General features: G+C 59.1%; 1 protein-coding gene across 12 annotated transcripts in view; it reads left to right on the plus strand.

Moving 5' to 3' along the window:
* SPNS2 (SPNS lysolipid transporter 2, sphingosine-1-phosphate) overlaps positions 1-15,800 on the plus strand; it is a 46,621-nt gene that overhangs the window by 29,182 nt on the left and 1,639 nt on the right. For 4 of the 12 annotated variants that reach the window (XM_084985512.1, XM_021067704.2, XM_084985515.1 and 1 more), the window contains exons 3-12: positions 4,123-4,259; positions 8,612-8,763; positions 9,265-9,331; positions 11,521-11,663; positions 11,953-12,105; positions 12,226-12,415; positions 12,736-12,801; positions 14,660-14,758; positions 14,851-15,014; positions 15,449-15,495. In XM_084985512.1, the coding sequence (XP_084841638.1) occupies positions 4,123-4,259; positions 8,612-8,763; positions 9,265-9,331; positions 11,521-11,663; positions 11,953-12,105; positions 12,226-12,415; positions 12,736-12,801; positions 14,660-14,758; positions 14,851-15,014; positions 15,449-15,491 (1,214 nt within the window). In that variant the 3' untranslated portion in view covers positions 15,492-15,495. Of the gene's footprint in view, positions 1-4,122; positions 4,260-8,611; positions 8,764-9,264; positions 9,332-9,678; positions 10,540-11,108; positions 11,664-11,952; positions 12,106-12,225; positions 12,416-12,735; positions 12,802-14,659; positions 14,759-14,850; positions 15,015-15,324; positions 15,496-15,800 lie in introns of those variants that run through there. The other 8 variants (XR_014821558.1, XR_002337328.2, XR_014821562.1 and 5 more) reach the window with 6 other exon arrangements.

The following is a 15,800-nucleotide window of genomic DNA, read 5'->3' on the forward strand; positions in this document are numbered from 1 at the left end:
TGGGCTCAGCACACGTGAGCTGAGCGAGGGCTTCCCCGCACCCCGACCACAGGATGTCCTCGTGCTGGAAAGGCCGCCCCTGCCGGGACCAGGGGTGGGGCAGCCGGTCTGCCCAGCAAGCTCTCCTCTTGAACAAAGCCTGTGGGGTTGGGGGTGGTGGGTCCGGGAAGCTTCTAGCTCCGACTGGTCTTTATTTTCAGCAGAGCTGCCTGCTGGCCAGAGAAGCCTCTGGGCCCCCATCCGGGCCAAGGTTCACACATTCAGGCCTTTGCCTGTGCTGCTCCTTCTGCCAGGAACGTCCCCCTCCTGTCCCCCCCCCAGCTGCTGGTGTTGTGTGTTCAGCCCTGTCCGCTGGCCTGTGACATCCCCGAGGCCCAGAGAGGTCCTCTCGTCTTCCCTGAGCAGAGGGGAGCGCTGTAAAGATAGATCCTGTCTGTCTCTCGACCTTGGACTCTTGTTCCCAAGGGGAGGACACCAAATGACAAGGGAGTCTGGGGTCAGGAGAGTCGCTGTGTCATCTTGGGCCCGTTCCTCCACCTTTTGGTGGCCCCAGGTACAAAATAGGACAGATGGGAAAATTCAGGTTGGGACTCGGTGATCTTGGACGGGATGGGGGTGGGGATGGGCTGTGGCCGCTCGGATGGGAGGCCACCTCCAGTCCTGGATGGCACTGCCCACCCAGACAGGTAGGCAGAAAGCCAGCGGGGAGAGTGCCTGCGGGTGGGGGGTGGCTTTCCTGTTTCGCTGTGGACAGGAGGGTGCGGCTGGACCAGGGTGGCTACAGTCTGGCAGATGCCTTGCTCGCCTCCTCCAGCCCCTCTGCACCCACCCTGTGGGGGGGCTTGTCCAGTGCGCCCCTTCGAATAGGGAGATCGGTGTGCTGTGGCTCTCCACTGCCCCCTAACTAACTGCCAGACCTGGTCCTGGGGTTCGCGGCCACATCTCCCCCCAGCGCTGCCACTCCCATTGCTTCCTCCATCACCTTCCCAGTCTGTGGCCTCACGCACCTTCTTGCTGTCCCCGACACATCCTGAACTTTCTCTGACCTTTGGAACAGCAGCTGGGATCGTCGTCCTTCCCTGCCTGGCGGTCTGTAGTGTGATTTAGAGCAAGGTCTCTGGAGTCTGACAGATTGGGGTTTAAATTCTGGCTCAGCCACAACTAGCTATGTGATATCACTCCTTTTATGTAGCCTCTGTTGTGTCCTCTGTAAGATGACAAGAGTGAGAATCAAATGAGATATTTGGTGCTTCTGTCCAGGGCACATCCCTGGGCCTTGTCTATGGTAGATGGTCCATAATGGCGACTGCAGTTATCATTAGCAATCAGCATTGTGCCTTACTAATTAATGAGTCTTATAGGATTATAAGTATAATTATACAGTCTTCTACGATTTGTCATTTATATTTCAATCTGCTTGATTGTGAATATTATGGTAAACTCCTATGCAGCCTTCAATGCCCCGTGTTGCCATCACTGCCTCCATGAAGCCTCCCTTCACTGTCTTGGCAGGATTTGGCCCTCCTTCCTGGATCCTTGGCATTTTAAGTCTTTAGCTGGGCAACCAGTGGACAGGGTCTCCTCTCCAGCCAGACAGGGGGCAGTGCCTATGCTGATTCCTTCTCCACCTAGAACAGACAGGCACAGAGGGAACACGTCTTCCTTCGCCCTCCCATGTGTACGTCCTGAGGACACGAAACAACCTCTTTTCGGCCCTTATGCTGCTCTGATCTCAGGCAGGTCCTGGGAGACAGACCCAGCAGGAACAATTCTTTTTCTACATAGGAGGAAATAGTTTCTACCTTGCTAATCTAAACAAGGGCCCAGGGTTGGCCAAGGCTGACCCACTCTGGGCAGGGCGTGGCGTTAAAGCACCTTACAAGCTTGATCTCACCCAGCCTCCGAGCAAACACGGAGTTGCTATTTTTATCTTCCTTTTCCAGATGAGGAAGTTGGCACACTGGGGCTGGCTTAGATGGGCTCCCGAGAGCTGATTGTTAAATTTTCAGGAATTGTGTGAGCTGCTTGTTAAGCGCAACCGTTATTAAAAGCTAAATTATAGAAACGTACAATTACACAACTTATACTCAAAATTCATCATTCTCTAATTACTACGTTTTTACTATTATCTGCGTTCTTAAGGTTATTTCTGGCTCTCGGCTCTGCACGGCAGAAGCACTGTACATACAGCTCTGCGGGACTGGCCTCCCTCTTCCCAGCTCTGATGAGCAACACACATTGGTAGCTTGAAATCAGGCCGTGATGGGAGTATTTGCACCATGAAAATTGGCACACGCTACGCATCAGGGCTCCCCTCCCTTTGTGGAGAGCCAGCTGTTAAGCATTTGTCAGCGCACCACCGAATTGAGCAACAGAGAGGTTGTAACCTGCTCAAGGTCACCCAGATGGGAAGGGACAGAGCTTGATCTGAGCCCAGACAGTGTGTCTCTGGCGCCCAGATTCGTGCACCTCTGTGCTGATTCTGCCCGAGGCTCCTGGCACACAGTTGGGATGAAAAGCTTCTCCCTCCCTCCTCGCCCTCCATCCCCCTGCCCACCCAACGCCTACCCCTCACAGTCCTGCTTCCAAGGATAAGACAGAGACAGTCGCACTGCTCCAGCCCAGCCCGCTCTCCCCTCGTCTGCCTCCTTCCCTCTTTCCTCCCCTCTCTCTAATCTCTTCTAGTCCCACCTGCCTGCCTCCTGGGGACCCTCAGGGCTGTTGAGGGAGCAGCCAACCCCTGTGAACATTCAGCTTGGTGGTCAGAGGCCGGCCAACTGGTCGTCTTGTCTGCCCATCCGGCCTTTGTCTGGCCATCTGCCTGCCAGCTGTGGACTGCCTTCCAGAGGGAGGACTCGGGGGCTGCTTCACCGCGGGACCTGACGCCTGCCCTGCCTCGTTGGCCTCTTCATCCCACCTGGGGCCTCCAAGGCCCCTCCCACTGCTGGAGGTGCCACCCCCACAGGGTTCTCTAAGACCCCGCTGCTCTCTTGTTCTGGAAGAAGAAAACCAGGTCGCATCGCTCCTCTGCTCAGCATCCTCTGCTGTTTCCTCTTCTCCCGGGAGAAGCCACAGTCAACACAGCAGTCACAGGGCCACATCCCATCTGGCCCTTCCCCTGGGTCCCTCTGCTCCGGCTGCTCTGGTCTCTGTTGTTCCTCAAATACACTAAGCATGCTTCTGCCCCAGGGCCTTTGCACTTGCTGTTCTGGACCCAATATTTGCATGATTTGTCTCCTTGTTTCTTCCAGGTCTTTGCTGAAATGTCACTTTGTCTGATCCTTCTATTTAAAATTATAACATCTGTTTTCTCTCTCTCGCTCGCTTTTCCTGTCTCTTTCTCTTTCCCTCCTTAGCACTTGTCACCCCCTGACATACTGTAATTTTATTGTCTGTTTCTCACTAGACTGAAAACTCCAAGAGGCCAGGAATTTTTTGGTGAATGGATGAAAGGATGGATGAATGGAGGAGTGAATGGATGAATGAAGTGAACAGCAGTTCCCAAATGTCAGGAAAGCATCTGCAGCGGTGGTTATGTGAGCTGGCAGATAGGAAACCTGAGTGTCTGCCCATCTGTGAGGTGGGACAGGGGTGACAAGGATACAAAAGATGCTGTATGGTGAGCCCCTAGCATAGCTCCCGACAGGTAGAATAAATCTCTTTTTAAAAAAATCTTTTATTCCTTTTTTTCTTTTTTTTTTTCCCCTTTTTTGGCCACCCCACAGCATATGGAGTTCCCAGGCCGTGTGGGATCAGATGTGAGCCACCGTTGCAATACCAGATCCTTTAACCCACTGTGCTGGGCCAGGGATCGACCCTTTGTCCCAGTGCTGCAAAGATCCCATTGTGCCGTGGCTGGAGCTCCAGAACAAATCTTTGCTTGTTTCAAAAGTATCCAAAGGGCTCCCCTGCAGCTGCCCAGTGAAGACTATGGAGTCATGGAGTCACCTTAATCCAGGGGGCCCGGGGCCCGGCCGCGGTAGCCCCCCCTCGGGCGGGGGCTGCTTCCCCAGCCCTGGCCCGGACCGAGTGAGCCTTGTCTGGCCATCCCTTGGCCGCCTGCTGGGCGGCGTGGGCCGCCGGGCTCTGCCGGGCCCCCGCAGCTCTCCTTTCCCCCCACAGTGTTCATCTGCAGCTTCATGGTGGCTGCCCCCATCTTTGGCTACCTGGGCGACCGCTTCAACAGGAAGGTGATCCTCAGCTGCGGGATTTTCTTCTGGTCGGCGGTCACGTTCTCCAGCTCCTTCATCCCCCAGCAGGTGAGGCCCCTGGCATCCCGTCCCGAGTGTCCTGATCCCTCCGGGGGTCGGCCAGCCTGACCTAACCTGTCATGGTCTAGACTGGGGTTCCAGCCCCTTTGCTGGAGTCCCACATGGTGTCTTCCAAGTGAGGTGGGAGGAGGGGGGTCTTTGGGTGTCTGTCTACACTGGCTCTGCAGCTCAGCCCCTCCGCATGCTGGTTTTGACCCCAGCGACTGGCAGCCCTGGGTGGCATCCCGACACTCTCTCATCTGCCTCTGCTTAAGAGAGAATGCAGGGGACCGGGGAGCGAGTCAGGACCCTTGGGTTCTAGTCCTGGCTCTGCCATCATCTTGCCATGTGACCCTAGGTATGTCACTCCCCTTCTCTGGGCCTCACGCAGTTTGCTCTTTGTCCGACAGCCAGCCAACTCCCCGGGTTAAAGTCCTAGGGAGACGAGCGTCAGTTCAACTTAAGATGTTTCTTCCTTGGCTCCCATGGTTCTGGGTTTAAATATCCCCCTTCTGTTGCCCACTCAGCTGTGTGTTCTGGAGGCACTTACTTAACCTCTCTGGGCCTCAGTTGCCTCATCTTTAATGTGGGGACAATATATCTCACCTTGAAGATCTCTTGTGAAAAATAAGTGAACTAATGATTGTCCAGACCCTGGCACGTGGCAGGTGTTCAACAAATCATTATTTCTGTTGTTTCAAAGAGGAGCTAATGTCGCTCTGAGAGGTAGTGAGTGTCCCATCGCTAGGGGTGTTCAAGCAGAGGAAGGCTGACAACAAGATGGCTATGTAGAGGGAGATAGGGAAAGAAGGGGAGGTGACCAGGATCTGTTCTCCGGAGCTTTCAGCCTAGAGGACAGAGGAGGAGGCCCCGGCCCTGGCCTTGGGAGTACCTAGGCTGGGGGTGGGAAGATGGGACAGGAGCTCCTGTGCTCAGGGCCTTCAAGATGTGCAACATACTGAAAGTTCCCACTGAAGAGAGAACAGTCTTTGCCATCTACGTGGTCAGGGAAGACTTCCTGGCGGAGGTGGCACTTGATCTGGGCAGGCGAGAGAGAGGTTAGGCCCTTTGGTGAGGCTGGCATGGATGCAGAAATTGGTGGCACATATAGATAGATTTGAGGAGGCGAGTGCTTTGGCTGGAAAGGAAGGCTGGGGCCAGTCATGGACAGCCTCGAATGCCGGCTTGGAAGGCCTGAGCCTCCTTCTGAGGGACGTGCTAGACCCAGGAAGAGTCTGGCGAAGGCCACTGGTGAGTCCAGTCGACAATGAAAGGTGGTGGGAGGTGAGGACAGAGGATTGGCAGGTTTGGGGGATACAACTTTGTCTTGTGGGGCAGCTTCATGGAGGGTGGGTCAGGCCAGGCAAGCTCCAGGCCTGGAGTGTCAGGTAGGGCCTGATGGCCACAGTCAAAAATGAGGACTTGACCAGAAGAAGCTTCTGGGACCCCTCTGGGCCTCGTCCTGCCCCTGGCCAGGCCCCTGATCGTCCCACTTCTGGGACTCTGCTCCTGGGATCAGCCAGTGAGTCCGGGACTGCACACTTACGACTGCGCCCTGCTGTGGAGGGAAAGAGCTGGGAGGGAAGATGAGCAGAGGCAGAGAGAAAAGCAGACCGCTCTCAATTAATCTATGCATTCATCGCCATAACAGTCCAAGCCCCGTGGGGGCTTTTGGTGGACCTTGGCAGTGTGATTCTGAAGTTAATTTGGCAGAGACAGTGCCCAGGAACAGCCAAGAACACTGTAAAAATAACAATGAAAGGGGCCGTGCCCTTTCGGTTTTCACAACTTGGCTGTTGTAACTAAAACAGCGGAAGGCTAAGCGAAAAGAGCGAGGAGACAGCGTCCTCATTTTTTATGGAAGCCGAGTGTAGGATGAAATGGTTTGGGGGGCACCTGACTCTTCCATCTGCATGGAGGATGTGAGTATGGTCTGTATTTCTTTTCTTTTTTTTTTTTTTTTTTGCTATTTCTTGGGCCGCTCCCACGGCATATGGAGGTTCCCAGGCTAGGGGTCGAACTGGAGCTGTAGCCGCCGGCCTACACCAGAGCCACAGCAACAAGGGATCCAAGCCGCGTCTGCAACCTACACCACAGCTCACGGCAACACCAGATCGTTAACCCACTGAGCAAGCGCAGGGATCGAACCCGCAAACTCATGGTTCCTAGTCAGGTTCGTTAACCACTGCACCATGACGGGAACTCCTGGTCTATATTTCTAACCATACTTCAAAATAAATCCCAGACAGGTGACAGGTAAAAAGGAAGCAAACTATAAACATCTAGAACTACGCACCAAGAAAAAGATAAACCCAGTGGGAAAACAGGCAAAGGACAGGGACAGGCAGTTCCAGGGGAAGGTCCGCAAATGAGTGACATGTGTAAGGAAGCGGTGGTGCTCAGCCTCTGGCATCATCAGGGCACCTCGCATTAAAACACCGGAGAGATACCATTTCACACCCATCCGATTGGCAGCAGTGAAGAAGGCTGACTATACCAAGTGTCATTAAAGCTGCTGGTGGGCGTGTAAATTGGTCGAGCCTCTCTGGAGAGTCAAATGGCAGGATTTTTAAGAGTCTAACTGTACATCCCACGGCCCAGCCTTCTCCTTCGAGGTCTATGCGCAGGGGAGAAACTCCGACTTGTGGATATGAAGTGACAGGTGCAAGCAAGGGTGTTTATTGCAGTTTTGTCACGGAGGGAAAAAAAAAGCGAGAGAAACAATCTAAAGGACCACGACTGGGGGATGTCCAGATAGAATGGGGTGTATTCATGCTCTGAGATTCTTGGCAGCAAATGAATGAACTGGATCTGTATTCATGAGCTTAGATGGGTTTCTAACAAATGAGAGAAGAAGGCAAGTTGTGAGACAAGATGCATGGCATGGTTTTTTATGTTTATTTTTTGAAAGCACACAGGGGCCATGAGGTGTTGCTCCTTGGCACGCGTACATGTACACAAAGTCTCAAAAGGTGCCCGCGACAGCCGGTTCTGGGGGGAGAGTGAGGATCCACGGGACCCCCTTGTCCAAGATCTTTATCTGCCAGCTCTTAGACGGAGGAGAATCAGGGCATCACTCGCATACTTTCACTTTCTAAAACATAACAAACACAAAAGATAAGAGAATATCTTTATCGTCCTGGGATGGATTAGTCCTTCCCGAGCAAAACATGCAACCCAGAAGCCCTTAAGGGAAAACTCAACAGATTGGACAGCCTCAAATTACCACAAAAGGAAGCTTCTGTTTGGGGAAACTCCCCATAAACGAAGTGGAAAGGGATGATGGGGCTATGTGTGACCTATCGAACGAAGGTCAATATCCGTGATACATAAAGAGCTAAGAGAGGAGTTCCCACTGTGGCTCAGCACGTTAAGAACCTGGCCTAGTGTCCACGAGGATGGGGGCTCATCCCTGACCTTGCTCAATGGGTTAAAGATCCGGCGTTGCTGTGGCATAGGCTGTAAACGGAAAAAGGGAAAAAAAAAAAAAAAGCTAATAGAAACTGATAAAAGAAAGACAACCCAGCAGAAAAATGGGCAAAGGTTGTGGGCAGATGATTCCCAGGGAAAGAAGCAGAGGCAGGGAGCCAGGGGCAGGCCCGGGGCTGCAAAGTGAGAGTGAAGGAACTATGGAAGCGAGAGGCGCAGAGATGGATGGGCAGGGCCAGTGATGCAGAGAGAGGGCCTGGAAGGAGATGCCGCGGAAACGGACAGAGGGCAATGGAGACCTGGAGGAGGGCTGGATGTGGGCGATGCTGGCCGGATGGGTGGTCGGGGTGGGGCCGGGGAAAAATGACCAGCCTTGGTTCTCAGGCCTGGGCAGCTGCAGGAGGACAGAGGGGCTGGGTCCACATCAAAGGGGCAGTACCACTGGCAGCTGGTATGGCCCCACCCTTCCTAGCTGAGCTGGGCTTTGCTCTTTGATGTGCGTGGCCCCTCGGCCGCCCTCTCCCCTCCCCATTGACACTGGGTCCTCAGTGCTGCCAGGGTCAGCCAGCTGCCCTGCCAGAGGATAGGACACAGAGTGGGGTGGCTTGAGGCTCCCAAGGTGGGGGCCAGACCCCAGGGAGGAAGTCTTCTCAGGGGGTGGGGGGGTGGCCATGGAGACACAGGCTCATGTCCCCCACTGTCCCGACAAGTTGAGAAAGTCCGGCTCCATCAGCCCTGGGTCAACCAGTGTCAGAGGGGGAGCTGAGGCTCTTAAGTGGCCTGGGGTGTGGTCATTGCTGAGGCAGGGGCTGGGCTCCACCCTCGCTCCTGGCTCCTGGGCCCTGCAGTGGGTGGGGAGCAGTTTGGGGACCGAGGACGAGCAGGCAGAGGAGCGGGATGGTCCCCCAGCATTCTCCACCCCTCCCCCACAGCACTTCTGGCTGCTGGTCCTGTCCCGCGGGCTGGTGGGCATCGGCGAGGCCAGCTACTCCACCATCGCACCCACCATCATCGGCGACCTCTTCACCAAGAACACGCGCACGCTCATGCTGTCAGTCTTCTACTTCGCCATCCCGCTGGGCAGGTGAGGATCTGGGCGAGGTCCCCTTGGACTTCTGCGGGTTTTTTTTCTTTGTCTTTTTAGGGCTGCACCTGCAGCAAATGGACGTTCCCAGGTTAGGGGTGGAATCGGAGCTGCAGCTGCCGGCCCGCACCACAGCCACGCCAGATCCCAGCCACGTCTGCAACCCACACTATAGCTCACAGCAACGCTGGATCCTTAACCCACTGAGCGAGGCCAGGGATGGAACCCACATCCTCACGGGTACTAGTGGGGCTTGTTGGCACTGAGCCGCAACGGGAACTCGCCCCTTGGACTTCTGGCTGCTCCCTCTTCCTGATATATGCCCCCGCTCCTCACCCTGTGACTTGGACATGTGGGCGTTCAGCCTTGAGAAATGCCTGGACCAGCTCCCTGGCTGGCTGGGGTGGGGATGGGGGTGTGCTGGCAGCTTCATAGACAACTGAGCATCCTTTGCACCCCCGCCCCCGCTGCCCCCGCCTGACTGTGGTGTCTTCTCTGCAGCGGCCTGGGCTACATCACTGGCTCCAGCGTGAAGCAGGCGGCTGGAGACTGGCACTGGGCCTTGCGGGTAAGGACCCCCCCAGACCAGCCCTTGCCCCAGGGTCACCAGAGATTCAGGGACGGAGCCCAGGCTGGGACCCAGCCTCGGCCTCCAGGCTTCCCTCCTGCAGGCTTGGGCTCTACTCGGTGTGTCCATGGTGAGGTGTCAGGGAGCCCGACCCGGCCCTGCCACCCTCAGGGCCCCCCCCCCCCCCCCCCCGCGTCTGTGAGGATGAAGGACTCTCCCACCAGGACAGGAAATTCCAGGTCCACGGTGGCACTTCCTATTTCAGGCCGTGGCACTGTGCTGGGGCGAGGCTGAGACAAGACCTTGGTGTGGGGGCCGGGGGTCTGGAGCCACTTCCTGTCCCGCAGGAGGATTCAGCACAAGTCTTGACGGGCCCCAGGACAGTGCAATCAGAGGAAACAGAGATTGCCAGCCTCGCAGAGGAAAGGAAGCTTAAGACAAAGTGTTTTTTCCTCAAAAGCAGGAAGGAAGCAGCCTCCGTGGAATTTCTTGATGGGTGGGGGGTGAATGGAGAGGAACTCCCAGCCCATGGGCCCCCAGGCCAGTGGGGGGTGGGGACACATCTCTCTCTTCTCACGAGCTGGCAGAGGAGCTGCTCTATTGGAACCCAGGCTCCCGAGATGTGCCCCTCCATCCAGAAAGGGGCCGAGGGCCTTGGCGAGTCTGTTCTCCACGCTGAGCTGGACCCAGGGGATACCCAAAAGGACCCTGGAGCCTTTGTTCCCCTGGGGTCCACACAGGCCTCTCCCAAAAGACCACCTGCCTGATATATTAGCTGGCAACTTCATGCCTGGCCAGTCCCTTCTCTGCCCCCCAGGGTGAGGAGCTGGCCTGGGAAACTCTCCCAGACCCAGGGAAGTGGACGGGGGCTGGTGTGGCTCTCTGTCCCCGGAAACCCTCTCTCCTCTCCCAGTTATCATTCCATGCATCTGCCTATCTATCTGTCCTCTTGTTCCATCCTCCACCCACCCATCTTCCTGTTTCTCCATGTGTTAGTTCATCCACCCACCCAGCCACCCAGCCACCCATCCACCCACCCATCCACCCACCCAGCCACCCATCCACCCACCCATCCATCCACCCACCCAGCCACCCATCCACCCACCCAGCCACCCATCCACCCACCCATCCATCCAGCCACCCACCCACCCAGCCACCCATCCACCCACCCATCTTCCTATTTCTCCATGTGTTAGTTCATCCATCCAGCCACCCATCCACCCACCCATCCATCCACCCACCCAGCCACCCATCCACCCACCCATCCATCCAGCCACCCATCCACCCACCCATCTTCCTGTTTCTCCATGTGTTAGTTCATCCATCCAGCCACCCATCCACCCACCCATCCATCCACCCACCCAGCCACCCAGCCACCCACCCAGCCACCCATCCACCCACCCATCCATCCACCCAGCCACCCATCCACCCACCCATCCATCCACCCAGCCACCCATCCACCCACCCATCCATCCACCCACCCAGCCACCCATCCACCCACCCAGCCACCCATCCACCCACCCATCCATCCAGCCACCCACCCACCCAGCCACCCATCCACCCACCCATCTTCCTATTTCTCCATGTGTTAGTTCATCCATCCAGCCACCCATCCACCCACCCATCCATCCACCCACCCAGCCACCCATCCACCCACCCATCCATCCAGCCACCCATCCACCCACCCATCTTCCTGTTTCTCCATGTGTTAGTTCATCCATCCACCCACCCAGCCATCCACCCAGCCATCCACCCACCCACCCAGCCACCCACCCAGCCACCCATCCACCCACCCATCCATCCACCCACCCAGCCACCCATCCAGGCTTCCTTCCATCCCTCCTTCTATCCAACACTCCATCCACCCACCCTCCCTTCCTTTGTTCCATCCGTCTCTCCCTCCATCCTTCCATCTGTTCAGTCTCCTGTCCCTCCTCCATCCATCTGACCGTCCTTCCCTCCCTTTTACTTTCGGGGCCCCCTGCCGTCCTGCCCTGGGTCTGGACAGCCCATCTCGAGTCCCTAGGCCTCTGGTGCTGGCCTCCTCCCTAGTGGCTTTGCTCAGTCAGGAAGGCCAGGCAGACGCCAGCCCAGGGAAGGTGTGGATGGCCTGTGTCCCCCCTCCTGGTGCAGCAGCGACGAGGATGCCTGGGCCCCGGTGTCCTAGCTTGGTGCACTCCGCCCGCCAGGTGTCTCCCATCCTGGGCATGATCACGGGGACGCTCATCCTCGTCCTGGTCCCGGCCACGAAGAGAGGCCACGCAGACCAGCTCGGGGGGCAGCTCAAGGCCCGGACGTCGTGGCTCCGAGACATGAGGGCCCTGATCCGCAAGTGAGTGCTGCCGGGAAGAGGGGCGGGGCGCCGAGGGAGAGGGTCCCCCGCGGGCAGGCCGGCCCACCCAGCGCCCCCAGCCAGACTCCCTGCCGTGTCCACTGTGCCGGGAGTTGACCTTTTGGCCACTAGCATTTCGCGTTCCTGAAGCTGGAGCCTGTAGGGAAGGCGTTTGAGGCCTTGTGCCCCTGAGGAAGGTGTGAGGGAGAAAAGCCTGCCTCCCGGACCCCGACCCTGCCGGCCGCAGGGGTGCTGGCCGCTCAGTATCGCTGCCCCGGCCTCTCCCCAGCCGCAGCTACGTCTTCTCCTCCCTGGCCACGTCGGCTGTGTCCTTCGCCACAGGGGCCCTGGGCATGTGGATCCCGCTCTACCTGCACCGCGCCCAAGTTGTGCAGAAGACGGCAGAGGCGTGCAGCAGCCCGCCCTGTGGGGCCAAGGACAGGTGGGGCCAGGCCCGGGGTCGGTGGGGGGCAGGGCCGGCCGGCCGGGTGGTGATGCTGCCAGCCCCTCTGCCCCAAGCCCTGGCCCTTAACCCCTGCCTCACCATCCTCTGTCCCCACAGCCTCATCTTTGGAGCCATCACCTGCTTTACGGGTTTCCTTGGTGTGGTCACGGGGGCAGGAGCCACGCGCTGGTGCCGCCTGCGGACCCAGAGGGCTGACCCACTGGTGTGTGCTGTGGGCATGCTGGGCTCTGCCATCTTCATCTGCCTCATCTTCGTGGCTGCCAAGACCAGCATCGTGGGGGCCTATGTGAGTGCAGCGAGGGGCCCAGCGTGGTGGGGGGACCAGGCTCCTCTGGGACAGGAAATGCAGTCTCCCTTGTGGGGGCCCTGTCATGAGGGGGCTCAGCATGCCCCTGCTCTGCCCAGGGCTCTGGGCATCCTTCAGGGTTGTGGACCTGGCGTGAAGCCTGTAGATAATGCACGCATTCTGTGTGAGTGTGACTGCCAGGAACGGCGGGAGGCTTTTGGGGCTCCCTGCCAGCAGCAGCCCAGGGTGCAGGGAGCAGCCTGGGGGGCCCATGGTGGGTGGAGCGCCCCCTGACGGTTGCTCTGGTCTCTCCCGGGCAGATCTGCATCTTTGTTGGGGAGACGCTGCTGTTTTCTAATTGGGCCATCACAGCGGACATCCTCATGGTAAGGCAGGCCGAGCTTGTCTCGCGCTGACCGCGGCCTCTGGACCTCTTGGGGCAGCTGGGGAGGGCGGGTGAAGAGGAGGGAGAGCTGGCAGGGCTTGCGGTGGGGGGCGGTGTACGGGAAGCAAGGTGTGCTGGGAAGATGAGCTTGGAGGCAGGGTGGGGATCAGAGAGTTGGGGCTCTGCAGCCGGGCAGGGCCTGGAATCGGGGGGTTGACCAGGCAGGATGTGGGGACTGGGTGGGGAGCCGGGAGTGTCTGGAGGCTCAGGTTTGTGGCTGGGAGGCTGGCAGTGCCAGGCTGGCACGGAGGTGGTGCTGCCTGCCCGTGCTCCTCCCCCTTGGTCTGAGCTCCCATGGACTCTGCCCTCCCAGCTCAGCCTGGGTTCCAGGCGCGCCTGCCCGGGAGCCTGCGGCTGGGCCGGGCGGACAGAGGCTGTCTTCACAGGGCCAACAATGGGCTCCAGACCAGCCGGCCAGGGACAAAGGGCCGTCTGAGTGGCGGCGGGGGCTTGCGTCCTTGGGCGGGATGGGCGCAGCCCGGGTGGAACCGGGAGGGGGCTGTGGCCCTGATAACTGGCAGCAGTCGGGGCGGGGGGTTGGTGGTTAAGGGGTGACATCTGGCCCTGTCCTCAGGGATCCTCCAAGTCTGGGCCAGGAGAGGACTGGGCCAAGGGAAGGCAGGAGGCTAGGGGTGGGGAGAGGGGAGGTGCCAGGGTGGGCCCTGGGGGCAGGGGGAGGGAGGGCTCTTTGCTGGATGACCTTCAAAGCACTTGGGGTTTGGTGCCACAATATGGGTCAGCCCAGGAGATGAGTCTGCCTGGGCATCCGGCCCCCGCTCACTCCCCTCCTCCAGGAAGCCTGCCTGGCCCCACCCAAGCTTCCCTTCGTGTCTGCTTCACCCAGGGTTGTCTCTGTCTCTCTCCCTCCCCCCGCCACCAAACAGTTCATGGCTGGGAGGGTAGTGGTGGGAGGTCTGACCCACTCTCAGGGTGGCAGGGGTGCGGCAGGGGTCACTGGCCACGCAGGAGTGAAGGGGAGAACTTGTCTGAACCTAGGGCCCGTGGTGCCAGGCGGGACTGCCGCCTCTGCCTCCACCCTCAGGGTAGCCCCAGCTGCTGACAGGGTTTGGGTCCCAGGGAGATTGTGTCCCATTTTATTAAGTGTCACAGCCAAGCAACTAATTATTCCTGGAAATGGGGCCATGCAATCCAGGTCTCCCCTCCCCCCAGCTGTGCTTATAGACTGTCCACAAAGGCAGGGGCTCTGACGAAATAAGACAGCTGCAGCTGGGGGACCAGGGCGTCACCCAGGGCACCCACTGGGAGGAGGGCTCCCCTTGCTCCTCTGCCACCAACCCCTGTCTGACCGCGGCTCACCCAGCTTTCCAGCTGCAGCCCCTGCTGGTCAGGGTGGGCTTGGTCTGGTGGGGATTCCGGGAGCCCAGCAGCCCCACAGTCAGTGCTGGGGGCAAAAGTGGAGGCTCCTCCAGGCCGGGTCCTGCTTCACCACCATCGCCCTTCCCAGCCAGCCCAGGCCTTGGTGGGTCTTCCTGTGGAAGGGGATCCAAGATGGATCTTCAGCTTGTGGGGAGGTGAGGGTAAGCCTGGTCCCCAGGCTGCCATGTGCAATCGGAGAGTCACCGTGAACGGTGCCCTTGACTCTGTGCCAAGGGCCAAGTGCAGCACTTAAGGCCACCTGGTCTCCGGAGCTGGAGGAGGGGGCTCAGGAGCGCTGGGACTTGACACCCGGGCAGGACCCTGAGGCCAAGAGCTTCAGAAGCATTGCGATGCCTGGGATGAGGCCAGCTGGGCACTCCAGGCCCTCCTGGCCTCTGATTGGCCGCCTGCCTCTTGCACAGTATGTGGTCATCCCCACCAGACGGGCCACCGCCGTGGCCCTGCAGAGTTTCACCTCCCACCTGCTGGGGGACGCCGGAAGCCCCTACCTCATCGGCTTTGTGAGTACTGGGGGGTGGGGTGGGGGGCCGGGTGGCAGCGGGGTTGGGGAGGTGGCCCTGCCCTGACGTCCACGCCCCCGTCCCCCCTACAGATCTCTGACCTGATCCGCCAGAGTACCAAGGACTCCCCGCTCTGGGAGTTCCTGAGCCTGGGCTACGCCCTCATGCTCTGCCCCTTCGTCGTGGTCCTGGGTGGCATGTTCTTCCTGGCCACCGCGCTCTTCTTCCTCGGTGACCGCGCCAAGGCTGAGCAGCAGTGAGTGGGGATGGGGGTGGGCCTGCCGCCTCGGCTGTGACAGCCCCCTGGGGTGGTCAGAGGGGGACGGGGTCACTTGGCCCATGGGGTCTCTGCCCGCTGCCAGGGTGCTGCCTCCTTCCCGCTGCATCCCAAGTGGGAGCTCCAGGGGGCCTGCGGTTTTCCAGTGGTTCTCGGTTCAGTATCCTCTCGGGAAGGCATGGTTTTCAGGGTGGGGACCCTGCCTCTCCTCCTCTGACTTCTGTCTCCTCTTTACTCCTCTCTCTCTCCCCCCCTCTCCCCACCCCTGGGCTCTCCTGCCTCCCTCTGGGGCTGACGAGGTCCCTGCCCAGCACGTCCGGTCCGCCAGCCCCCGTGATGCGATGCGCCAGAGCAGTGCCCGGGCCCGGCCCCCGCTGATCCGCCACCTTGACCCCCGCCCGTCTCTCCCTCAGGGTGAACCAGCTGGTGATGCCACCCGCTTCTGTGAAGGTCTGAGCCGGTGAGTGCAGGCCCGGGGCTGGCGGGGGGGGGGGGGGGGGGGGGCGGCTCCCGAGTCACCGCCTGCCTGAGCACAGCGCAACCCCGGGTTTGGTTGTCTTCCTCCTGAAACGTGGCCCGGCTTGACTGGTGGATCCGTGGGAGGGGGCGGGCCCCCTTTCCAGTAAACCCACACCCCCTTCCTTCCTCAGAAGGGCTGGGGGCACAGGTCAGGGTGGGGACCTGCCAGGAACTCCCTGCTCGGGGTTCCATCCTCCCAAATCCTCGAGGTGCCAGCGCCTGACTGACGCCTTCTTGGACCTTCCC

This window comes from Sus scrofa, chromosome 12 (assembly GCF_054392235.1).
Source record: "Sus scrofa isolate SSC_HxYL_T2T_F1_AM1 chromosome 12, Sscrofa_HxYL_maternal_Yorkshire_Landrace_v2.0, whole genome shotgun sequence".
In the NCBI taxonomy this organism is placed as follows: domain Eukaryota; kingdom Metazoa; phylum Chordata; class Mammalia; order Artiodactyla; family Suidae; genus Sus; species Sus scrofa.